This window comes from Anas platyrhynchos, chromosome 2 (genome assembly GCF_047663525.1).
Source record: "Anas platyrhynchos isolate ZD024472 breed Pekin duck chromosome 2, IASCAAS_PekinDuck_T2T, whole genome shotgun sequence".
Lineage (NCBI taxonomy): Eukaryota > Metazoa > Chordata > Aves > Anseriformes > Anatidae > Anas > Anas platyrhynchos.
This window is the reverse complement of record NC_092588.1, coordinates 102,103,271-102,129,291: the sequence shown is the minus strand read 5'-3', so window position 1 is coordinate 102,129,291 and position 26,021 is coordinate 102,103,271. Positions and strand designations below refer to the sequence as shown.

The 26,021-nt window shown below is 42.8% G+C and overlaps 1 protein-coding gene across 1 annotated transcript in view; it reads left to right on the top strand.

Moving 5' to 3' along the window:
- The window catches only part of LANCL2 (LanC like glutathione S-transferase 2), a 29,463-nt gene extending 4,089 nt beyond the window's left edge, over positions 1 to 25,374 (top strand). Inside the window, exons 2-9 of the mRNA XM_005014930.4 lie at positions 5,153 to 5,270; positions 8,085 to 8,292; positions 10,408 to 10,555; positions 11,156 to 11,302; positions 14,993 to 15,175; positions 17,222 to 17,398; positions 20,389 to 20,461; positions 22,279 to 25,374. Coding sequence (XP_005014987.2) covers positions 5,153 to 5,270; positions 8,085 to 8,292; positions 10,408 to 10,555; positions 11,156 to 11,302; positions 14,993 to 15,175; positions 17,222 to 17,398; positions 20,389 to 20,461; positions 22,279 to 22,394 — 1,170 coding nt within the window. The 3' untranslated portion in view covers positions 22,395 to 25,374. The remainder of the gene's footprint in view (positions 1 to 5,152; positions 5,271 to 8,084; positions 8,293 to 10,407; positions 10,556 to 11,155; positions 11,303 to 14,992; positions 15,176 to 17,221; positions 17,399 to 20,388; positions 20,462 to 22,278) is intronic.
- Positions 25,375 to 26,021: the final 647 nt, after the last annotated feature.

Here is a 26,021-nt window from a genome sequence, read left to right as displayed (position 1 = left end):
TTTAGGCAGTATTGGGAGAGGTTTTAGCTTTTTTCCAGCTTGTGGACCACCTAAAAATGTCCCAGTGAGGGTGAAGACATCTGTGTAGTGAGTAAATATAAATCCTACTTGCAGGATTTATTACACACAACAGTTTTTGATCTCTGTGCCTTTCAAGAAGGCATGTCTATCAAGAAGGCAAGGCTGTTGTTTGCCTACAGCTATTGTTTTTCTTTTTCTCCATCCCCTATTTTTCCTTTTTTTTTTTCCTTACTATCACATTTACGGAACTATATGCCAGATCACTGAAAAAACAGAGCAATGTGTTCTACAGACAGCAGCATTTCAAGTAATTTTTCAGCATGTGGTTTTGCAGAACTGGCATTTATTTCTGGAAGAACCTAATTGAGAAACAGCAGGGACCTGTGCTGAACTGTTTCAGGGATTGGATGAGGAGAATTCTTGGTATCTGGTATTTTCAGAGCAGGAGAGTTGCTCTCAGAGCTGTAGCAGTTGCTTGTTTTAAGTTAAAAAGAAAGTGAAACTTGGTTTTCTGTGCAAAAAGGCAGGCTGCTCCCCAGCGGAACATGGGATCCTGCTGGCATTCCTTCGGGGCTGCTCTTGCAGGAGCCCCGTGGAGGTGAGTGTGAGATTTCATCCCACGTCAAGAAACCTGTGCACACAGCGTGCAAAACCTGGCTCCCTTACAGGCAGTGGCAAAGTTCCCGCTGATTTCAGCAATGCCAGGATTTCATGTTTCAGTACCACTCTGACTTTTTATTTTTTTTTCCTCACTCTCCCTTATCAGTGACTGTTGTGCCCCTTGTGTAGTCTTCTGTATCAGTTTGGTTTTTGAGTGAATCCTTGCTGGAGCTCTGTTTTCTTCCTTGTGAAATGCTCCTTGCCTGAAAGGCAGCCCAGCACCATTTTGTCTCCTGTTCTACACATCACCAACATTAACGTCACTTCTCTCTGAAATGCCTCTACTGTTTCATCTCCATTCGGATCAGGTTAGCCAGGAGTGTTTTGCTTGTTCAGGAGGTAGCACCCTGCCCGTAGACCATCTCTTCTTCTCCTGAGACCATCTTGCGTCTCCTGTGTTATCAAGTCACCTCCTTCTTCAGTCTACTCTTGCACATAGCATCGGTCCTACAAAAGGTAACTGAGCAAAATGAAACATCTAATGATAAAAATATATATATGTCAGTAGAAAGGCAGTGGTTTTGGGAGCCACTGATGGCAAGAAAAACATGTATTGGCAACTCGTTAGGAAGCTGAGCTCAGTTCTGTGTCTTGCTACACGTCTGCACAAGTTACTTGGCATAGATGTGGCACGATGCAAATAAATACTGAGAGGTGCTTTTGAAAAACACATCAGCATCTAAAAGTATCTTTGAAAAAAACAAACGAAATAACTCACCTTGCATCTGTCAGACCAGAGTATTACTTATTTCTGTGCACAAAAGGAGTGCCATGAGCTCTCACAGTTGCACTGTCAGACTTAACGTAAGCAGTGTGATATCTAGTCCAAATGTGCATGCTTTCAAAACTTGCAAGACTTTTAAGTTCCAGGCTCCTCTTCCCTTCCTGAAATTGTAGTACAAGCTGCATACATTGCAGCCGCGTGTTGCCTCATCTGCTCTTGGTGCTGCTTGCTTGGAAAATCGCAGCTGCAAAGCTGGATGTGATCGTAATGGGGAGGTGGTTCAGTAAGAATCGGTACGTTATTCTGATGTCAACTGCAAGTGACATTTTTTAGGGGATTTTTATTCACATCCTGGTGTGTGTGTGTGTAATTTTTGAGATGGGTTTAAAAAAAGGATCACTTAAGTTCTTTTTAGGAACTTTGCAAATGGAAGAAAGCAAACAGGGGACGGAGGTAATCATGCTGTCAAGGACAGCAAAATTTGGACACTGTCATTAGTGCCAAAGCTGAGTGGGGTTTTATATACCTACATTCCTTACGTTCTTTGTTGGCTTCAGAAGGCTTTGCATTGGGATGTAGGTTGGCATGCTGCCTCGCTGCAATGGAAACAATGATGTGGTTCAAATAAATCACAAAACAATTAATTTGCGACACCAACATGTTTGTATTTTTCTGCAGTGCTTTTGTTTCATGCTGATAACGAGCCTTTCTTGTTACCATAAGCAATGTGGCTCAGGGTTGTGATGGGTATTACTGGGGATTAGTGCTCATGTTTTGTGTTTTTGTTGATCTAAAACTTGAGCAGTGGTTGGGGTGGTAGTGCTTGTTCTTCCTTCAGCAGCGGAGGAGTAACGTTGAATTCCTGGAGAGAGATGTTTCTACTTGTTAAAGAAACTCTTCTGCCCCTGTTATCACCCAGTCTGTTGTGAACCAGGAGTAAGTGTCGTACAGGATATCAGAGGCCAGCTATCCTGGTTTTTGTTTTTCCAAACAAGAGTCACCGGCAGAAAAGGCTGAATGCCAGCTGGAATCATCCTCCTGAAACGAATATGCTCCTCGTGAAAATCAATCTGTGCTCAACACGAGCTAGTGCGCTTCGTGCTCAGCTGTAATGCTGCCATAAGATTCCTTGAAGGAGGTTTATAAATCTTAAAAACCCACCTTTCAACGTTCAGTTCTTTGTGTAATTAATTTGTTCTGTGACACGTAAGCATCTGTTAAAAGCTTACAGTGGGATCCTACCAGATGAACAGCGACAGCGCTCTGTTGTTAGAGCTTCAGAGCAAAAAGAAAAGATAAAAAATGCAAGCAGTGGTGGAGGCGTAGGTAGCTGGGGAAAACTTTGCTGCCACGTGTGATCTATTCACACTGGCACGAGCTTGGGAGTAGCTTTGTTTGGGCTGATAAACGATTATAATTGTAATAAAAAAAAAATCCTTTCATCTTTCCTTTTCCAAGTGCTGAGTCAAGATAGGTAAGTCGCAGATCCCTTTTTAGAGAGGGAGGTGCCAGCCTGAGCTGTACAACTTCTGTGGGACTGAGGTTTCAAACAAAGCAGAACCCAAGTGTCCCGATGTCCTAGTCCTCTCCTTCTGCCTCTAAGTAGTTGGATTAAAAAAAAAAAAATAACCTGATTGAGTAGCAGCAGGTGTCTTGTCAGAACAAAACGCCTGCACGAGATGTGCAGTAGGTACACAAACCCCGTCTTTGTTCACTCTTGTTGGATACACTGAGTAGTGAGCCTGGGTGCATTTGTGCTGGTTTCCTCACGCTGCTTTGCCATATGCCGTGGCACGGCTGTCTGGGGGAGGAGAGATGCCCTGCGCTCGGGAGAGGTTTTGCTCTGTGCTGAGACTTTGCTGAACTGGCTAAGAGGCTTGAGGGGATGACGCTGTGTGTGCGCAGTATGGTTTCCTAGCAAAAAGGTGCTTGATGCCACAGTAAGGCCAAAGAGCACGTGCCAGGTGCTCACCATGTTTGTGTCCTGCTTTTGGAGTTACTGGGGAAGGTCGAGGGAGCTTTTGCTCATCCTTAGGGCAGGTGAGAGGGGTAAGCGTGTGACATGAGTTATAATGGCACAACTTCCCTCTCCCTCCCTATCTTGCCATCATAACATAGATTTGGGCCCTAGAGATTTCTGAGTGTTTCAGAGGACCTGTACGATCCCTGCTATCTTTCCTATTTCCACATCTGTCAAGTGGATGTTTGAATTCACTGCTTGCTGTTTGAAGTTGCACTCCGAACAAGAGTGCTTTGAGTAATTGGTTGCAGAGCAGCATTTGGGATCTGCCTTTTGACTGAACCCTTCCCTGTTGGGACGTGCTGTAATCAAACAAGAGCTTGCCTTCCTAACGAGATAGCTTCTCCTTCTCTAGTGGGAAACCGTGGCTGCAGATGGGCTGAATGCTAAACCAAGCCTTCGCAAATCCGACTCGTTTTAGCTGGTGCTTGGGAGCAGACCGAGGCAGCAAGTGGTGGATGGAGGTGGAGCGCTGTTCAGAAAGCAGTAGTGGGTGCTCAACGCGAGCTGACAAGCAGCCAAACTGCATCATGCCGTTTTTCTGGATGCTGAGACCATTGTGTTGGGACCTGATCTGGGAGGTGGGAGAGCTCTGCAGGCTCTCATGTTGCTAGCAAGTTTCCTTCTACCTGTTTCTGCCTGCATAACTAAGACATGAATGCCAACTGTTGTATGCTTAGGTGTTTCTGTAGAGGGTAGAGAAAGCAAATTGAGGAAATATTTCTTGGTGTCATGAAGTTTTTGTACATCATCAGAATGATGCAAATATCCAATAATGATAAAGCTTTTCTTACAGCCCATGAAGGGAAGGAGTGTTTTTTTTTTTCCTTTTTTTTTTCAGGCTCTACTTATTAAAAACTCTATATTTGAGTTAATAGGAAAAGTTTATCAGTAGGTCATACAATTTATAACATATGTTCATGATAATACATTCTTGAGTGTTTTCCTAGATGTTCCCACTGCAAATGTAACCTCGTCCTCTGAAGGAACTTCTTGAACATGCTTTCCTGTAGTAGTTATTAGGGCAATAAATTCTAGTTGATTGACTATTTCCATGTCCCGCAGTCTTAAGGGAATAGTCAGTAAAGCATCTTAGGTTTAATAAGAGAGGAAATGGTGGCAGTGATATAGTCTCCTGTGTAATATTTCATACATAGTATCTGTAAACTTTTCTTGCTCAAAAGTAAAAGCAAGCAATGAATAAGATCAAAGGTTTGTTTCCTCAGCTTCATGCCGAAGGCAAAATAGATGAGCTGAAGCTGCCAAGCTGCTTTTATCCATCTTCTTTGTGTCTAGCTTATTCTTTTAGGTAGTCATTCTTAAATAGTTTGCTGCTTTTAACAACCTCCTCTCATGATAAAGTATGCCAATCCTAATAGCGTTTTGGTGAGAGGAGAGATCAAGGAGCGAAAGGAAGGGCATTTTATGGCTCTTAGATGACTTGCCTGGTGGTCGCAGACTGGGAAATCAAGCAGAGCCTTGGATTTAAAAAGAAAATGTGAATACATCATGGATGATGTGATTAAGCACATCATTTAAGATGATGGTTTGATCTTGCCTTGGCTGTCTCAAATATGAGCATCTATTTTTCTTTATCTGTTTCCTTGACACTGCTGATTGCTGCAGATAGTATTTTTTTTTTTTTCCCAAACAAAGAAGTGGAGCAGCTGGCTTCTTGGATTCATTCCTTTCCTGGCTCACTCCCTTTTCTCCTTTCCTTCTTTCAGGTCAGCGCTCAGTTCACAAAACGGATACAGACCAAAATCAAGGACCTGCTGCAGCAAATGGAGGAAGGGCTGAAGACAGCAGATCCACATGACTGCTCTGCCTACACTGGCTGGACTGGTGAGAAAGCTGGAATGTGAATGTTTCATAAATGTTGTGTTTTCATTCAAGGAGCTTCAGATAAGGGAGCAGCAGAAGTACTATGATACAGTCATTTATATGAGTTGTATTAACTCTGGAACCTTGGTCACTGTTGTCTGGAAATGACTTTCACTGACTTCAGTGGACAAGGGATCTCATTACAGAGAGATAATATGCTTTTGTATATTAAGATCTGTGTCCTGCAAAAGGAGTGGATTTTTAAGGCTATTTCTTTTGGGTTACCTCTTTTTTTTTTTCTTTTTTTTTTTTTTTTCAAAGGATTTCTTAAAATTTATTTTTTTTTTTGTTCAACTGACTTAACAGTTAGTTAGCAGTTCTCTAATGATTATCCTCTAATCATTGAGGAGAGGGTGCTCTGTGCCCAGATGCCTTAAAACCTGCAGTATGGGTAGTTCTGCTTGTTCTGTCTGTACAAAAAAGGTAAAATGAGTGTGCAAGGAGGAGGAGTATGGAGGTAGAGTTGCAAGATTTGTGATGTATATGAAGATAAACAGGCATGTGCTGGTTATCACAAGGCACCGTGATTCCTGGAGCTTTGCATCAGCATTACAGATGCTGTCCAAGTGTGAATGAACCCTCTGATCCTTTAGGCAGAGCATGCAGTTGTCAAGCCTGACACAGACACTGCTCTTCAAGCTGCCAAAACGCTTTTCCATCTTGGCCTCCTAAGTGCCACTCTGCTACTTACAATGGCATATTCTATTCCTGCTCTGTCTAGCTCACGCTTCAGACATACTCCTGCTTTTAGCACAGCGTATTTGAAAAGTGCCATGAGCAGATCTGGTCTGTTATCCTTGTGTCAGGGAGGGGGGGAAGCAGCCTCGAAAAAAAAACCCAGGCTTTGCCCATGCTTAGCCTCAATTCTGGCAGTGGAAGTGTAAAATATCTTCGCTTTCTTTCTTCTTGATATTTCAGCGCAGATGGTGCGGTGGGCGGGTGGGTGGGGAAGTTTTGGACAACTCAGATTGAAGCGATAGATGCGTTTCAAGGTCTAAAAGCGAGCGGGTGCAGAGGAGCTGAAGGGGTGGGCATCCTGGCAGCAACACTGCAAATCGGCTCCCGGGGAGCAGCGCTCTGACACCGTGACTGACAACACAAGTCGCAGCCGATGAAGCAGAGCGTGCTGAAAATGAGTCATAAGCTAAAAGTAACACAGCCATCATTAGCTGAAACGAGAAGATAGATGAACAAGCAACACAGCCTAATGAGAGTGGTGTTTTTCCATCCTGCAGAAGGATAACCGACATCTACTCCAAGCTGTAAACTCCTTTCAAGGCTTCTCTGGAGTTAACTGAATAAAAATACTTAAATGATCTAGATTTTTAAATACTGTCTCTCAAACTTCTTGCAGCATTTTACTTGAGTGTGCAAATCAGAAAGTAAAAGCAGTGCTGAAAGGAACAGTCCTGCTTGTTACGTACCAAGTCTAGACAAACCTGGCTGGCAGTGAACAGTCCTGAGCATTGGCTTGTATCTTATGAAGCATCTTTAAAATCTTGAAGTGTGTGTTGTTAAAGCCCATGTTAGAGTCCATCTTGCTTATGCAAGTACTGTTTGTACAAGCCAGAAGTCTTGGAGGAGCTGGTTTGAGGGGTTTGCACCAGAAAGGGTTGGATGAGCTGGGTCTTAGGGCTACCTTCTGACCACCCCTCGATCAAACCCAAGTATCCGCACAGCTGTTGCAAGATAAAAAAGAGTTGTGGAAATCCCAGACAGGCCAGCAGCCTCAGAGGCAACATTTTCTTGTTGCTGCTTTGGCAGGAATGATAAGTAGACCACAAGCTTCTGTGCCACTGAATCGACCTAACCAAGCTCAGCAGCAGACCTCTTGGAGCCATCTGTAAAAGCCTGTTCAAGGCTGATCTGGAGAACATTTTAGGGTGCTCCACCACTCTTGTGGTGCCATTCTTCTCATATTCCTCAGAAGGTCTTTCTGTGGAGCTAAGTGGTTCTGGCTTGCTCCCCACTTTAGCTATGGCACAGAAGAATGCTCTGCCTGCTCAGAAGAAAGAGGAATTTGTGGTCAAGAAGTAATTTTTTTTTTGCTCGTGTATGTGCAGTTGGCCAACAAACAGCTTCTTAGATGCATTTGTTTCACTTTCTTAAATCTACATCATTGCTATTTGTAGGGTTGGGTTTTGTTTTGTTTTCAAGGAAAACTGTATAATGAGCATAATGGAGTGAAGCTTGATTTAACCTTCAGCATTCTCCTAGCATGTGTTTGCCTTATGGTTTTTGCAAGCTAGCTTAAATTGTAGAAGCTCATAATCTTATTGCAAAACACTTAGAATGGTTATAAAGAACTTGGAAAGTTGAAGCCAAGAACTCATCAAAAGACCCTTTTAAAAATCAAATGGGAAATAAGTCATTTCTAGTGTGTGATAGATGAGTATTTTAAACCAAGTGTACTTGGTTGTATGCATGCTTGTTAGCCTAAAATTCTTCATCCATGGTGATTTCTTCACCAAACTTTAGTGCTCGTCTCATGAGCGTTCTTCATTCTCTGCAAAGTGAGAGTCTACCATTGGGCTTCAGTCTAATACATTTATATGGTTGTCACAATTGAAACAGAAATGTAATTAAGATAGACTGATGCCTTCCTTTTGCGTAAGTTAGGATCTAAGCTGACATCCTTTAATTGACCAAATACCTCTTCATATTTGAATTACTAGTTCAGAGGCACTAAAGATGGGGGCGTGGTGTACTCAGAAGGAAAAGTAAATGAGTCTCTCCTATTCATGTGTTTTTGTTTTTTTAAATTTTTTTTCCCAGGCATTGCCCTCTTATATCTCCAATTGTACCGTGTCACAAAAAACCAGAGCCATTTGCAGCGATCTCTTGATTATGTGAAGAGAATCCTTCGCAACCTGAATGGCAGAAGAGTTACTTTTCTCTGTGGTGATGCGGGGCCACTGGCAGTGGGTGCAGTGGTTTATCACAAGCTGAAAAATGACAGTGAATCTAAAGAATGTGTTACCAGGTGAGTGGTTGGTCGTGGAAAAAGCCATGCCCTTCTTTTATAGAGTGCATTAATTCAGTAAAATTAGCCAGTGAAGTTGTGGAAGACAGGTTTAAAAAGTGGAGGCACTTTTTCCCCTGATGTATCTTCAGCAGAATACAGAATAGGCTCTATTACTATGAAAGCTGACTTACACTTGATTGGTGATTAGCAGGTTAGCAAGTCTTCTGTTGCTATAAGAACAGGATGGCATGAGCATATCTGTAGTGCATGCACATTCTGACTTTGTCATAGTAAAGTGACATTTAACAAAAGTCATACACTTGTCAGCAGCAGCTTGTACGATATGTGATGCTTCCTGGACAGCACAGGACTTAATTACAGACACACAACAAAACATGTACACTGCAGGGAAACACCCAGGCAGAAACATAGGATATTTGATATGTACCAAAAATTTAATCAAAAAAAAAAAAAGAGGTATTTGCTAAACTGTCATAGGCAAGGACTCTAATGAGGTCAGATCATATGAAGGGTAGCCTGAAAAAACTCCATCTCCTTCTCAAAGTAGTCTAAATGTAACAAATGTCTTGAGAAATCCCATTTGGAGGTAGAGCTTCCTTAGAGAACTGGATGTCCTTTTGCTGATGTGGAGATGACAGAGATTCCAGTCGAGGACTGGTATCACTGAAGCCCTCTGGGGTTTGCATTCAACACCAGCAATGCACCTGGTAACAGTCTAACAGCATACCTTGCACAGCCAGAATTTGCAGGATAGCTTCATGTCAATATCTCCATTTGGGTAGATAATTGATCTCTTTCTGGTCTAGAGTCCTAGTCTGATTAATATCAGTTGCTGCTCCTGAGCAAGTATTTCAGTCTTGAAAGGGGTAGAAGGTTTGTTTTTTGCTTTTAGAACTGGCATTATCTTGGGCATGACCCTTTGGATGCAGCTAGGGAAGCAGTGTTGCTGTAAGGCATGAAGCATGAGTACAGCAGAATAAGATTAGCAATAAATCTTCTAGAATCACCTCTGCTTGGAAAGTCATTTCCAGGAGGAGGACTGAAAAAGGAGGTTAGTTTGATTATTTGCTCCTTTTTATTCTTCCCTTTTTTTGTTGTTGTTTACGAATGCATTCAGAACATGATCTGAGGGGTACATTATGGATATCAGTATAGTATATGATTGCATTTCTAACTTTTTACTTTGTAGCTGTCTGGTTGTAGGATGATTTGAATAATAAAATTTGAATAATAAAACTTAACAGAGGACATTTTAAAGGAAAGTAATTTAATTCTGAGTCCAAAAAGTAGTTTCAAAAAAGGAGTGATAATACAAAGCTCTCTTTTTGTGAATGCCTTTTCCCTGATGTTAAGTAGTGATGGTCTAAACAGGACAATGGCGTCAGTGGTTTTGTTCCAGCATGATGCTAACATTTCTGTCAAGTAATAGCTCCTGGGGGGGATATGGGAATTGAATTTTCTCTTAATCCAGATTGTCTTCCTCCCTCCCCAAATTTAAATTCTGGCCATCTCTGTGGTTTCATCTAATTTCCAGTTTCATCAGAAAAGATAGGAAGAGACAGGTCCAGGGAATGGGCAGGAAACCATTTCTCTGCTCCTCCTCAATTCTAATGTAGATTGGTGGAGTAATAGCAGGGAGTCTCTTTGGAACAAACGAGAGTTGCAGTGGCCAGCTCAAGTGTGTTTCCCCCCCCCCCCCCACTACTAAATGCAAGCAAAACACTTCTGCATAATAGCAATGCCCTTTCTAAATCTATCTTTTAAGCATGTGGAACTATGTGTGTCTAAAGAGGGGAATGCTGAGTGTTTTTCTCTCTCAAACATCTCAAATTAAGGGTCCTTGTTGAGGTGAAATACCAGGCTGCAGGAAGCTTTCATCATTCTTCCCATTAACGTGTAGCTACTTTTATAGTTTAAGCGGCACTTTTGATTAATTCAGATCCTTCTATATGTAAAGCTGGCAGCCAGTTTTGCTGGGGATGACAGAAGGGAAGTTACGGGGCTTCGGCACTCCTACTGCTTCTGGTTTGATGGCTTATGCAGTGCATAGTCCGGTACAGTCTCTAGAGAACATGCTCTATTTATCTCTTCTACCATTTTTGTCTGATGCAGGTTGTTGCAGCTCCAAAGGACAGTTACAAGCACAGATGCTGAGCTTCCAGATGAGCTGCTTTACGGCAGAGCAGGATACCTGTATGCCTTGCTGTACTTGAATACTGAAATTGGTCCAGACACTGTCCCACAGTCTGTTATCAAAGAGGTAGGACGCTTCTCTCTCCAGTGCCACAGCATCAGTGCAGTTGAACTGGAATCACACCTTCATGTAATTCAAGGGATTAAGAGGGGGAGGCTGCAGAGGAGAGGAACCTACAACTGCAGGCTCAGTCTCATCCTTCCTTCCACTCTGTTACCCCTTTCCTCTTGCCCAGTTGGGACTGAAACAGAGGCCAATGCAGGTGGGTCCACAGCTGGCCATTTAAATGCATCTAACATGAAAGTGGTGGAGCACTTGAGGGTGAGAAATTGTTATGGAAAACCTTAACACAGAAGTGTGGAAGTGTTTTAAGTGAAAAGAGGAGAACTTAGTGTGGGGAAGGTGCATGACTGTTCTGCAGATCCAGAACCAGAGAAAATAGGCCTGGAAAAGAGTGATAAGTAGAATCTAATATTCAATTTATTTTCCTAAAAATACAGGTGATTCTGTCATTCAGGAGAAACTCCCTTTCTACCTCAATACTCATATTCAAAGGAATTGAATATCACAGTCCAATTGTTATTTGCTGTGTGATTTTAGCCATGACAAAACAAAACTCTCTGAATCAAAGCAAGTGAGATGGAAGAAGTGTGTTTTCCTTCTTAGGTAATAGATGCCATTATTGAGTCGGGGAAGAACTTCTCGAAGGAGGAGCGTAAAACAGAGCGTTGCCCTCTCTTGTATCAGTGGCACAGGAAGCAATATGTTGGAGCGGCCCATGGGGTGGCTGGGATCTACTACATGCTTATGCAGGTAAGAGTGTCTTCTGCAGGCTGGGACAAAACTCCAGTCACGCCTTGTTTTGCATCAGAAGATCTCTTCAGCTTTCATGCACAAGCAGTGCAAGGTTGTGGTAAGTCAGAGGCTTGCAGCTGGGGGTCAGACTGCAGCCCAGAACTGTGCAGAAATGCTAGCCAAGGCCCCAGGAGCAGAGGACGACTCACATATCCTAGTGTTCAGCACTGTGACTCCTCTAACGTTGCTGCCAGGCCTCCAGCTGAGGGCTCAGCTCTCTGCAGCTTACTCCAGTCTGTCAGCAGGGCATTCTGTTTGCATGATGAAGATGTACATCCTTGTCCCACAGTATTTTATACCATCTGCTTGTGAATATGAGTGAGTTGCATTTCAGAGCCCCAGAGGTCTAGAAGCTGAAGTTTCCTGTCCTCAAGAAAGTCAGGTGTCTTCCCTCATCCTCATCTTCATACCCATCAGAAGTAATCTGATGCCTACAGTCGGGCTAGCTAAATATTAATTTACTCACCACCCATTAGTCCTATTTTCATTTATTTTCTGTTTTTCAATGAGTGCATCACTGATGCCTTTTATCCTTCTGCCTTCCATGTTCTTCATCTTTTCCCCTGTGATTTTTTTTCCCCCTCATTATTTTGAAGTTCCTGGAAAAACTGTCCTTAATCACGCATTCATCTTCAATACGCTTTTCTTACTTTTATACTCTCGTATTCCTTCTTTTCCCCTTCTCTGCTCAAAAAATCTAATGTTCCTGATTGTGTTTATGACACCTGCTCTCCTCTTCCTGTTCTGAGACTCTTCTCTTTTGTATGCCTCCTATTTCCAACATTTATATCCATTCCCTCCCTGCTCTGAGATTCTCAAATCAGATTATGATGTTTTTCAAAACAGAGCTGTATGTTTTCTAATGCTGTACAATCTGAAAACAGAGCCTTATGTTTCATTACAGAAGATGGCCACAGAGCTGCAAAATCTGTATCATACCTTTCTTTGGTTTTGAAAGGTGCCGCCAGTCTGTGTACTTTTGTAAACGGTAATTTTCTTACCAGCTTATGCAGAAATTACTTTCCTTCAGGCAAGTGGAAAGAAAGTACATCCTCTCCTCACAGCCTAGAGGTGTGTACAAATGTTCATTGCAGAAGTGACTGAGATGGTATTAGCTGTTGTCACTTCTGTCAGCCATTCCTCATTTGCAAAAGATGTGGTGACTTTTCCCCATCTGTTTCAGATTAGCTCACACCACTTCCACCAGTAGCTCAGGCTAAAGCAGCTGACTTTGCTGTGGAAGTAGCTACTGCTCTGCTGCCTGGGGTCCATGTCTTAACATCACTACAGCTGTTTTCTGCAGTGGCCATCTGACTGGGGTCTCAGGATGCTCTAATTTACTGTGTCCTTATCTTCACTTTCTGATGCCTTTGACAGGGTGGTCCACACCCTTCCAGTTACCTCATCTTCTCTGCCTTCCTTTTTTCCTCACTAGATTTTTCTGAGGAACTTCTGTTCCTTTAAAGAAGTCTCTTTAAATGCTCCATCCTTCATTTGCTATTCGAGGTTGAAACCAGAAATAGTTGTGCAGTGCTTTTTGGTTTAAGCAGAAGCTACTCTGTCTACATGGGAAAATCGTAAATATCTTTTCCTTTACATATAATTGCTGCTTTTCCGAATTACCACAAAGCCATTGTTTATGCAGCATTAGATTACTGTCTTTTCACTGTACATTAAACATTGTGAGTCATACAGGGTTGAGTCATCTGCTGCAGAAGATGGCACACTGGAGTCCATCCTTCCCCCCACCCCTCCTACACCATTACTCTGTATTTTCAGCAAAGAGTTCACGAGATGGTTTGTTGGGTGGTTGTTTGATAACAAAGAAGGCGTCCAGCATAGCAGCAGAGATGTGGAAGCCACCGATCATTTCTATTTAACACCTTTATGAGGGGACACGTATTGCAGAATCTGCTTGCAGAAGACTGCTGGAAGAATAAGAGCTCAACAGTGTTAAATTATTCCTCCAGGATGCAGAGGGGGATATTCTGATACTCTAGCAAGGGAGTCTCTAGTCCTAGCCTCTTTCACTAACACCGAGACAAAGATGTCTGTCTATCATTGCTCTTGGCCAGATAGTCAGGACGCATACCACGAGGTTATTTGATTGCTGTTGACAGTTCAGTGCTGAAAACCTCAGCAGTTTAGGAGAAGGGACACACTTGTGCTGAGGTCTTCATGGAAGCACAAGTAGAGAAGGAAGGTATGTAAAGATCTCTGCTCTTCTTGGATTTATCTCCCAAGGACAAGCACAAGCTCAGTGAAGCCCTGGGCTACGCTTGCCTTGCACAGCTCAAGACTGAATAGCAGTTATTGCTGGTGCCTGCCTTTGCTTTCTGCTGCAGGTTTCCCCTGTGAAATGAGACTCCTGAAACAGGGACCTTTTCATAACGCGAAGGTCAGTGTCTGTGTGAGGGCTGATCAAGATGTTCTTCATGAAAAGCTGATCTATATTCAGATCTACTTGCAGTTAGCAGCATGAAGGTGACTGTTCCGCTCAGAAGAGTGCAGAGGTGGAGTTTGCTCTAGGGAGCCGGTGGGTAGGAGCTCAGCAGAGATTTCCAAGCTGAGGTAAAGTAGAGGCTTTTGGCTATTTCAGGTTACAAAAAACGCAGCTATTGAAAATATTCCTTCATTTAGCTGTAGGACTGTGAATGGTAGCAGCATGCTCACCCATTGAATGCAAATGTGCTGGAGCTGGTAGGAAACAGTAAAATTGTAAGACATAATTAGCAAAGTTATAAAAAAAAAAAATGCTAAAAAGCTCAGTTATTAGTTTCTGTAGTCTCCAGTTTCTGCAGTTGTTCCCACGGCGTGCTGGAATTCCATAAATCCTGTAGGCTGTGTAAAAATAGAGAGCTTTGTTATGAAAATACTGTGAAATAGGCTGGTAGAGGAAGGAATATCAACTAAGAACCCAACAGATACACAGATTCTAAACTTTTAATTGCAGGGAGTGCACAGTTTGATGGATGTATTTGCCTCTTGGAAAGGACATAAGCTAAATAGAAGAAATGGAAGAGAAAAACTGAGAAGAGCAATCTAAGCATAAGTGTGTAGAGCAAAGACATTTAGTTACTTTGCGAAGAAGCTGTTGCTTTTGACATTAGAAATGCTGATTTATAGTCCGTAGCTTCAGGGAGTTTTGTTTACGATGGAAAACATTATCAAACTTTGCTAGGTATGCCACTACCTACACTCTTCTTCATTTATTGGGAAATAGGACAGGTTTGTCTACATTAGCTATTTTTAAAACATTTAACCAGGTGTGTTTTAAGAATGTATTATAAGCAGCTAATTTATAAAACTGCCTTTCTCCTGAAGTGCTTTCTCTATATGAAGGTGGAGGCCTGGGAGCCTTGGGGTCTGCGTTCTGTTCTCAGTTCTTCCCAAGTCTTTCTGTGTCACCTCAAGTAAGGCGGGCAGCAACTTGGTGCCCCAGTTTCTTTGTCTCTACAGCTGCTGTAACACACTCTTCATAAGGGTATTGCGAGCAGACATTAATTAAATCTGTGTGAAGTGACAGAAAGTATTTGGGATATAGAGCACACATGTAGGGTACTTGAAAATAGGACACGTAATGAAGTGTTGGTACGTGATTTGTTACTACTCCTGTGGTTTTGTTTCTTCTTTCTGTGTCGCCTTCAGCCGATTGCAAACGTGGATCAGGAGACCCTGACAGAGCTGGTGAAGCCGAGCATTGACTATGTTCGTCATAAAAAATTCCGATCTGGGAACTACCCATCCTCACTGAGCAACGAGACCGACAGATTGGTTCACTGGTGCCATGGTGCCCCCGGAGTCATCCACATGCTCATGCAAGCTTATAAGGTGAATCATTCCGTGTTTATACAGACCTGTATTTTTAGACACCTCTATGCAGGCCTGTTAGATTGTAAGGCTTGCATTTTAAGTCTTTCTAGATCCGTGCTTTCAAACAAGAACCCTAGGCTAGGCACCTAAACATCTCAAAATACTTGCATAAGGAAGTTTGTAAAATTAGTGGGTAAAATTGCTTCTCAGGGTGTAAGTAGTTACTAGACTTCAGGTTTTCTTGGAAAAGGGCCATGCATTTAAACGACTTGATATCAGAGTCCTGGTTCTGAGAACGTTGACCTAAATTCTTTGAAACTTTATCCTAGGTGCTCTAAGAATTATGTTGGTTTTAAAAAATGAAGGTTCATGTGTCTTGCTAAAGAATGTCTTCCATAAATTACTCCATTATTAAGATAAAGTACTGGAGAACTTTGTCAGAACAAAGACTACAGGCCCCTTACAGGGCATAAATATAACCTCCGAGCTACCGTGAGCTACTGTTTGCTCCTCTCCATCCTTAAATAGGTTTGCTATCTCTCTGGAGTTGTGCACTTTTGATTTGCATAACATTTGAAAGCGTGCCATTTAATTACATTTATGCAAATTAATTCCTTCTCTTGACAGCCCTCCTTGGCAGATTCCCTGGTCGGCCTCAGGGTGGGCTGATGAAAAACAGGTTTGGTTTATGGAATAATTACTTGTGCAGCTACCTGAAAAGTGAACTATAAATCTCTTAGAGTGCTGCTGAATGCAGCAACAATCGCAATTGCTTTTCCTTGGGACTGTGGTAGGAGGCTGACTTAATACTGCAGTCCTTTTTTTCACTTCTTTCCCAGTGCAATGCTTTCCCCAGCAGAAAATCTTTTCCAAGAGATAAGAGGGAGAGGACCAAGTTCTGCTTAGCAGCCTCCTTTCTGTCCTCTTTTTATGTTTAAGGTGATGGGACGTATGACGCTTTTCTTTTTCTCCTTAATCTGCTTTTTGAGAAAGTTACAAGAAAAATTGGAGCAGGTTTTTCTGGCTGTGCTTTCACACCAAGCACAGGGACTTGTGATAGCAGACAGCAGCGTTTGTCCTGGAAATCAAATGCTGTTGCCAGGCCTTCATTTGAAGCTTTACAACTGAGTAGCTGGCAAACCCTATTCATAGAGAGGGACTTTCTTTATCAAGCTTGTGGATTTAAGAGTCCTGCACGTTAATTGCTTCTGTTACTTCATTAAGTCGCATCTGTGAAGAGGAGGCCATCTTCAAAGGACTGTGTCTATAGCAGTGCATCAGTTACTTTCTTTGTCTTGTTGATCTGTGGTGTGACCTAGGCAAAGGGGAGCACAGAGCAGTCTTACAAGTCAGTGGTGCTGTTCACTTTGGTGTTTTTGTTTTTTTTCTGCTGCCTCAATGGACTCTCTGTGCATGTAAAATGCACTTCAGTTGCAATGTATTTTGTAAAATTGGTCCTTTGTCCAGCTGGCCAGTACCTCACGAGTATTTCCAATATAAATACTAGTCGAGGTAATGGATTGTTCCTACTTGTACTTGGGATAGAGGAAAGAGCCCTGAAAGAAGGATTCTCGTGCGTTTTTCGACATGGAATTGAAGGCAGATAGTGAGTAACCAGCAGGAATTAATCAGAAAGATCAGGAACTGGCCCTTCAGGACCAGATTTGATGGCCACTATTCTGTTACATTTCTTGGAGGCAAGAATTACTTTCCTGTATTTCAAATCAAATTATGTAGTGGTTGGGAAATAGAGGGGAGAAGCGAAAAAGGATCATGTACCCTGCAAATAGATTACAGGCTGTGGAACCAAGGACCTCGAACTTTAGGGTTTTTTTGTTTTTACTAATTTCAGAAAGAAAAACTTGAGTTCTTTCTTTTTCCACACAGAGAAATGAGAAGCAACTTGGAAGAAAAGCAAGTCTATGATGGTTGGAGTCTTAAAATCCAAAATAAACTATATATGAAAAACTCCACCTCCATAGCAAAACATCTTCCAGGTCCAGGATCACTTTGTAATCATTAATACTTCAATTTATATGTTTATTTTCTGTTTTTGTTCCGCAGACTTTTAAAGAGGATAAGTACTTGAAAGATGCCATGGAGTGTAGCGACGTCATCTGGCAGAGAGGTTTACTGAGAAAAGGCTACGGGATCTGCCATGGTACTGCTGGCAATGGCTACTCCTTCTTGTCTCTCTATAACCTAACTCAGGACAAAAAGTACCTCTACCGAGCTTGCAAGGTGAGCTCTGCAGCATCCCAGCAAAGTCACTCGTCCCTTTCATGTGTTTCATGCACTTCCAACTCACACCTTTGGGTAGACGACTTCAGCTGTGTATGTGGGCACTTGCATCTTAGTACAAAGAGTGGTTGAAAAACCACACAAACGCACTTCGCTGTGCTGTAAATAGAGTCGGAGAATCAGCCAGCCTGAACAACAAGAGATGAATGTTACATGGTGCTAATTATTCCATTGAGAGATCCACTGTCATCCTCAGCTCCTCCAGCGATACTGTTAGTAGTCCTTTGTAATTATTTGTTTTCAGACTAGTGTCTGTTTGGGGCTTTCAGAGCTCTGAATTGCAGTTATTAAATTGCTCACTTAGGTTTTTTTCATTAATACAAATTGCAGAGAAAGACGCAGTCAAAATTTTTCCATTGGGAGCATCCAGGTTCTGCTATCAGCTCTCACTGTGCTAGCAATTGACAAAAGAAAAGGCTTTTTCTGCCTCTGTTTCCTGGTTTTTGGTTTTGTTTTGTTTTCTACTTAATTCATTGATAGTGGGTTTCATGCTGCATATATAGCTACTCAACTGAGGTCTATCTAAAGGTAGAGCAGTGGGAAGTTTGATGAGTTGCTTTCAAGGTGTTTTCAGATGAGTCACATGTAAAGCTAGTGCATTCACCTCTACTGTTAGCTTGTCCACCATCAGCAGAGCTTTACAAAGTGGCTGTTCCTGTCACCTTATGTTTACATGTGCGTCAATCTGTGGGGACACATGTATGCATACACGCATCCTGGAGAATGCGATAAGCCCCTAGTACTGCCACGGCAAATGTGTGACCTTGTTGTGTGTGAACTGATCCTCTGCTGATGTGTGAGCCACGCTACCAAGCACGCATTGCTTTCAGCACAACAGTTGGGCTCTCCCTGTCATCCTCCACTTCCATACATTTCCTGGGGCTCTGTGCAGCATTAGCAACTCCTGCTCACACTGCATTTCTTGCCCAGGGGAACCCTGTAGCTCTGTCCAAAGCTAGAGGAAAGCAAGCATACCCGGATCAGAGCCAAAGAAGGAGGACACTCAGTTAGATACCTGAAATTCCTTTGAGGAGGAACATGTGGCAGTGAGCCAAAGGCTGTTTGCTGGAAGTGCCGAGCACAGTCGGGTCTGGCAGCACACTTGTTGCCATTCTGCATTTTAGCACCTGCAGTGTTCAGTCAGGCCCCCTAAGCTCTTGCAGGGAAAATCTTGAAATGGGCAAAGGAGTTTGTTGATCTTTGGCATTCTTGAAATCTTTTCTTTCTGAGACAGAGCATGCAGGGAAACAACCATGCTTGAGACAGAGCATCCAGGGAAACAAACGTGCTGCTGGCATCCTGGGCTCCAGAGAGCATCCAAGCCCTTCATTTTTTATTTTTTTTTTTTAATTTTTTTTTCCTTCTTTCAAGATAAACGTTCAGAGGTCTGAAAGGCTGTTTCTCGATGGCAAGCTTGTTCAGCCTGTGTGACAAATAATGGCAGATGTCTTTGTACTAGAAGAGATTTCTTTTTCCTTGGTTTAACAAAGACATTAATATGGTTTATTGGATCTACAAGGTTTACCAAAGCTAAGGATTTATAAACAATGATTCGTTTAGTAGCCTGGGGATGCATTTTTGTAATTTCTGTTGAAGTTCCCAGGCTGGCAATAATAATTATAAAGGCTATTATGCAATAAGATGTGGATGTTGCAAGAATTGATTGTAGTTCAGAAACGTGCCATAGACACGTTCTGTCCTCACGTAAAAGAGAAGGCTACAAGTTTGGTTTGAAGATCTGTAGGGGGGCCCAAAATACTTCATCATTGCTCAATAACCGTGGACCACAGTGTTTGTGTTTGTGAGTTCATTGCTGGGTTTCCTCAAGACATTCTCACGTGGACACACACACACTCACGTCCCAAGTGATGAAATCCATTCCCCAGTAAATACTTAAAGAGAACAGAGGGAGTGGGGCAAGATACCACTCTTTATCCTCCTGTTCAACAGCTGATGGTTCTGGGAGCCTATTCATATATCACATAGCTCCAACCGTGGAGCCTGAGCACCCTCTAGTGAGTACGATGAGCTGTGTTCTGTATCAGGCTCCCAAAATCACAGGGGAAGCAGGGAGAGTTCTCTTGGTTCTTTGCTCTGCAGGACTCTTGTGCTTTTAGCACCGTGTTTTGCATAAGCAGCGGTTTGCTTCCAGACACAGAAATGCCAGGGGAACGTGTGGGCCCTGTGCCTGCTCTGGGGAGCCATAAAGGAGAAATGGATTGTTGCTCTTAAATTGATCCAGATGGGGTTTGTAAGTAAGGTATGTCTAGTGGCTACTGCAGCAGCGCTGATCAAACACGAGAAAGACACTGTTAACTTGTTTTTAAAAGGTATTCCATCCTCTGCAACAAAATATTGACCACCATAATTGTCTAACTGTATTTATAACGATTTTTTGTGAGGCTTAGGGAGAGAAAATAGATAAAGCTAAGTAATGGCAGCTGGGGATTTAATACTCTAAATCAGTGCATGGAAGTGGAAGAAAACAAATGCAGTTAACAACTCTCAAGTCCTTAGGAGGTGGATAAATTAAGTGCCAACACAGATAGGAACTAATGTTACGGTATTAGAAAATTTCTGCCCTTGAAACTGTTCTTGCAGAGCTCTTCATTGATGTGTAGTGGGATTGTTTTTTTTTGTTTTGTTTTTTGTTTTTTTTTTAAATCAGAATTAAGTACAACCCAACTAATTATGTTGTTGTGGAGCTGAAACTCCTGCTGTGGAAATACATATCCTAAAAAATAATTGCAGCCATGTCACGGTTGAAGTGAGACAAATTAATCTTGGATGGTGATTCCTGCATTGTTTCTCTGCTTACACTATTTTACATTTAGTAGCTATTAAAAGTGCCTCCCCATGCAGATATTTAAGCTTGTGTTTAGCAGTCTTAAGTTTAAAATAAATGAGCAAATATTTTATGTCTTCCACAGTTTGCCGAATGGTGTTTGGAATATGGTGCACACGGATGTCGTATTCCTGACAGACCTTATTCTCTCTTTGAAGGTAAGGTGATGGTATTGCAGATGGTGTTGTGTTGTATAGGATAGAAAGGATACCTTGCAGTTTTGGTACGTGCTTGGGAGTTCAAAAATCTTGGGTAGTTCCTTTACTATTACAAAAAGAAAACCAAAAAAATGCCAGCACCTCCCTCCTCCAAAGGATAAAAAAAAAAAAAAAAAAAAAGCATCCCCTATCTCCTGTCAAAACTTTCCCTTCTGGTTGCATTTCACCAGTTTGCAGTGTAAAGCCAGTGGCATTGTCATTCTTAAATAAAATTCTGCTGTTGAAAGAAATGAAAGAATGAAAGTCCAGGCAACACTTCTGTGTTGGGGTATTGTCCAAGAGGGACAGGATAGAGGAGCAGCCATGGGCAGGGGGTCTCAGAGCAATTGCTGGCCTGAAGGAACTGGACCTTTGCTGCTGCAATAGTAACACAAGAAAAAGCTATTTTATAATATAATATTATTTTATAATATGAGCCAAGATCACCAGAACAAAAAGAGAAACGCAGAGTTCCTACGGGCCTTTCTGTAAATTTAAAGGTGTTCCTAAATCCTTTCCTAGAGCTTTGTATATTTTCATTTGTAGTTTATTTTCTATGTCCTGTCTCATCCTGATGTTTTAGAAACACAGTAGCAAGGAATTGTACATAGAACAAGCAGGATTTCAAATAGTGCTGCTACTCTGAGAGCAGGAGCCTAGTGCGCCATCTATCACAAATACGTGAATTTACAGCAGACCAAGTAGGATTATTTTACAAGTAAACCAACCCGAGGCATAAATGCGAGACAGCAGTAGTTATAAGTAGTTATATGCAAAGAAAAAAATCCAAATACAGAGTTACTGTGTTAACGTTTATGAGAATGAAAAAGTACAAAGATTCTTATTCTTTGTAAGATATCCCTTCTATGCATTTATAGAAGAAAAAAAAACAGACACACAGTCTGTAGTACAAGAGCTTTGAAATTTGTTGAGGTGTACTAATGCCAACAATAGGCAGGGTGATATGTGCATTAATGCTGACACAGATTTTATTTTAGTTTTTCATGTCAGTGATTTTTTTCAAAAGATCTAGAAGCCTCAAATCTAAAACAAAAAAAAAATCTGAATTTTGTTTGCCAAAAGTGTGCGTGAAGTTGTCCATTTCAGCACATATGTGCATCCATGCACATTTTAATGGGAAGTTGCACATGGTTCTTATGGAACTGTCGTAATCACTTTGTTTCTATCAGATGCCTGTATTTAAGGAAAGCTCCTTTCTTTGTACGTGCTCAGCTGCTGATGCAGTAGGATCTTAGTGTGATAATAAAAATGAGCTTCCATTTGCATGCTGTCTTTCTGTAAGGTAGCTCACCCTAGTAGTTTGTCGCCCTGTGAGTTTTACAAGATGTTGCTGATGTTCGTGCTGCAGAGCCTGGATGCCCTCTTTATGAATAATGAACAAATGAATCAGTACATCACAGCAGTCGTAAATTTTGCCTTTGTTTTTTTTAACTAGTGAAATGACCAGGGAGAGCTGCTGAAATTATGAGACAGTCCAAATTGGCATTTACTTTTTTTGTAATTGAAGTAGCCTTGTAGTTGTGCCTCTGAAACAACAGCAGCAGAGAGAACTCTGCTACTGCCTCCATCTTTTTAAAATGAAACTTGATTTCCTAGGCAAACTACAGGTGAGCATCCCTTTCTAGAGGCCCTAAGTTCACCAGTTCAAAAAAGACCTCACAAGGTGCTAAGTTCAAACAGATGCGATTGCCTTTGTTATCAACTATGCTATTTCCATGTCCAGGATGCACAAAAATCTCTTTCTCATTATATTTTAGGAATGGCTGGAGCTATTCATTTCCTCTCAGATATTGCAGTACCGGAGACTTCCAGGTTTCCAGCGTTCGAACTTGGTCCTCAAAGGAGAGAAAACAAAGTGGAGCAGGACAGCTAAAAGATTCTTTTACAAGTAAACTTGATGCCAAAAGAGACAAGACTGTTTAGTGCCTCTGATACTGAACCAACTCGACCCTAGCTGACGGATGGATAAAAACCCCGTTTCTCACTTCCCCTGCCCCAAGGGACCGCGAAGTCATTAGCGCATGAATGAGAGAAGCCACCTCTAAGTTCTGTTAGTGACACCTTCACACGTAGGACAAGAGAAGTCAAATTTTGAACTTTCTCTCTTTCGTTGTATTTGTCTTCTCCGGGTCTTCGACATGCTCTGCATGTTTATTGGTGTTGTCTGTTGATTCGAGTCTTTTGTTGTTAGCAGAGAGCTGTTCTTTGTGTGAAGCTCTGTCCTGTACCTTCATGCATGCAACACAACAGCACTGTCGCTGACCCCTAACAGCAGTGTTGCTTTCTGCAGTGTGGCTAGCCAGCGAGCTCCACTTCGCGCCAGAGAGTTCACTGTAAGACAGAGCCCAGCTTCACTGGTGAGCTGGCAGCTTCAAAACGATGAAGAAATTTTGTGTTCATAGTTTTCTGCGTTTTTCTCCATGGTCCCTAGAAGCTGAGGCAATGGATATCAGCTTTACCTGGTGAAGTGGTGTGATGATTTTCAGGAGCGTGTCAGGTTGGAGAGGGCCTGAATTTTCTTTTGCCACTGATTTGGGAGGGTTTTTTGTTGCTTTTTTTTGTTGTTGTTGAAAACCTGAAAGAGCAGCTGCCTGCACCTGATTAGCGTGGTGGGCCCATAGTACAAGGAGATGCTCCGCATGGCGTGAGCTGAACAAACTGCAGGCAGAGTTATCTGTGCTTCCCCACTCATGTGCATGGGTTTATAATACACCTCTCTCCAGCAGCACACAGTGTAGGAGAGTGGGAAGTCAGGGCTGTTTCTCATGCGGATAGCTCAGGACGGTAACTTGTTCCTGAACCAAGGAGGCGATTTGTTCTGGGCCCTCCCGTTCGTTTCCCGGCCCCATTGCATTTAGCCCATGTAATATGACAGGAGCAATAAATACCAGCTGCTTGTGGAGGCTGCAGAAGATTAATGAGCAATATGTAAGTCATTGCTAGAAGCTGTAATTGAAGTTATTTCAACTTAAAAGCAAGACAGAAAATGCCCTTTGCCCTTCGTTTTTGACTGTGCTGATAGTGCTTTGCTTCCCCCCGCGCTGTGCTGGCGTTGTGAAGCAGTGGGTCCTCTGTCTCTGCCAGCAAGGCGGTGCTCAGTTCTGCCTCCACCTGCTTGTATCAGTCCGGGAGGAGGAACGGAGCATGCTGTAAGTGCACTTACAGCATCTTCATGCTTTCCAGGTAATAAGTACGTGTGCTGTTTGAGAAAGGTAAGTAAGCAGAGCACTCTCTCACTCGCTCAAGCTCTGTTGTCGCTCTCCCTCTGCACCCTCTTGCCTTCCCCCCCAGACCCTCCTGTGTTGTGTCAGTCCAGCTGCGTATTTTAATTGGGACTTACATCAGGTGCAGATGTGACAGGTGGCTGAGACTCCGACCTTTCAGGTGCACGTACGTGACCTGAGGGACACATGCTGAGTGCCAGTGCTTGCGGTCAGGCTTGGACATGCTTTGTTGCACCTGCATAAAACTCTGGCAGGTAGCAGCTGACTTCCTTGAGCTTCGTCGTATCTGTTGCCAAAGCCATTGGGATGCTAATAATATTTTCAGGATTTGGTTCTGCTGTTGCAGTAGCAACAGTTCCAGTGCTGGGAGAGCGTAAAAGTCACAGTGTAGCTCCTCTGCTGATTTGTCAAACAAAAAATGGAGCAGGGGCGGGATTTTTCCACCCCTCTGGCAAAGGGTAGGAGTTGGTGGGGGGCACTGAACCCAGCTGCATCTGCCCAGCCAAGCAGGAGGGAAATTGCTGAAAGGCAGTGGAAAGGAAGGGAGCTGCACGGCGAGCAGCTGTGGTGAAATGCACCTGAGCAGAGAGGCAGAAAGTGGTGGGATCAGAGCGGAACAGGAGGGATTGGTTACGGGAGGTAATGCACAGAGCATGCCAGCAGAGGCCAGCTCAAATGAGGTATTCTGCCCTGGCAAGCGTGCTGAGGTCTAACGCTGTATTTCTTTCTTCATCCTGTGGCTTACTGCTCCTCCTGGTAGCTGTTTCCTCGTGTCCATGGAGGAACCTGGCCCAGGGTAACATCTCATAAATCCTAAGAAAAGCAGACATGGAGGTAGAAGGCAGCCCTGAATTTCTGTTCTGCATCCCCACTCCTTTTTCCTTCTTCTCTGCAAATGCAAAACATGCAAGGTGGGTTAAGAAGGAAGGGTGCATCCCTTTGGCAGGTCTGCAGGACCCTCCTGCAAACACAGAAGCCACCAGCCATCCTGGTAGAGCTTGGACTGACACTTGCAGGAGGTAATTTTGGCTAGCTGGAACCCAAGGAGAATTAAAATTTAGTCTGCCTTTTAAAAAAATATATGTATAGGTATATGCACCCTTAAAACTGCTTAATGCTGAGCAGATCCTGGAGATGCTTGAGTGCACCAGTGGATGTAATGAGCAAATCCAGCGCAAGCTCTTTCTGTACCATAGCCAGCCTTCGGCAGGGGTGAGGCCCAGCACCGTCCTTCTCCGCAGAATCACCCTGGAATTGAGTAAGCCTGGAAGTGTCTCACATCAGGAAGCTTACGACTGCGTCTGCCTTGTCTTCCTGACGGGACTTTCCCTGTGGCTCCTCCTCTCTGTTTGTTACAGCTTTGTGATACACAGGTGGCCCATTAAAATATTGTGCGAATGAGTGAAAAAATGCATTTCACCAAGACACTGTTTTCAGAAATCACATCAAACTAAAATGTGGAAACTGTCTTAATATTCCCTGGTTTGCTTTGTCCGTGTGTAGTAGTCCATCTGGTGCAAAAAAGCAGTAATGTTAAAAATGGAGATGCTCTTTAGGCAGAAAAAGAAGAAAAATGCTGATGTTTCGTTCTTTGGCTTTATTAGTAAAGATCAAGTTGTGTGGTGGTAATCTGTGTGCAGTTATTTTTTTGGTGCTGTGCACCTTCCTTCCCTCCCGCGCTGTGGTGTTTGAGAGTTGTTCCCCTGCTGGGATTGCTGAGTTGCCTCCTGGTTTCATAGTCCTGCAGGATGGAATGGAGACGCCAGAATATGGGCAAATCTTTTTCAACCTTCACTTTTTATTACTGCTGAAGGCCTCTTTGCTGTCATTTCTCGTGGGTGATTTTAGTCTGGATTGCGTAGTACCTGCGTGCAATGTTTGCTTTCCCCCCTGGTCAGACAGGTCCCATTGAACGGTTTGCAGCTGCAGCTTTACTTGGGACTGATTTCAAGAGCACATACATGAAACCTCTCTGTTCAGCTGACTAACATCTGCTTTCCAGCTTTAAGACAGGTTGAGGTTTTCCTCTAGGTAGGATTTAACAGAATTAAACTTGAAGTGCACTGCAGTATATGTACAACAGTATTTCTGTTTCAGAAAGCCACTTTATAGCCCTCCTTCCCACTGAGAGTGACTGCTTTTTCTTTTGTTCTCTATTTAATAGCATTATTTCTGATCAGTAGGTAGAGGCCTGATCTGTACAAATTTATTTTCCTTCCTCTTGAGGAAGCTGTACCTTGAAATATTAGAGAAGCCCTCCACGCATGCATGTAGTA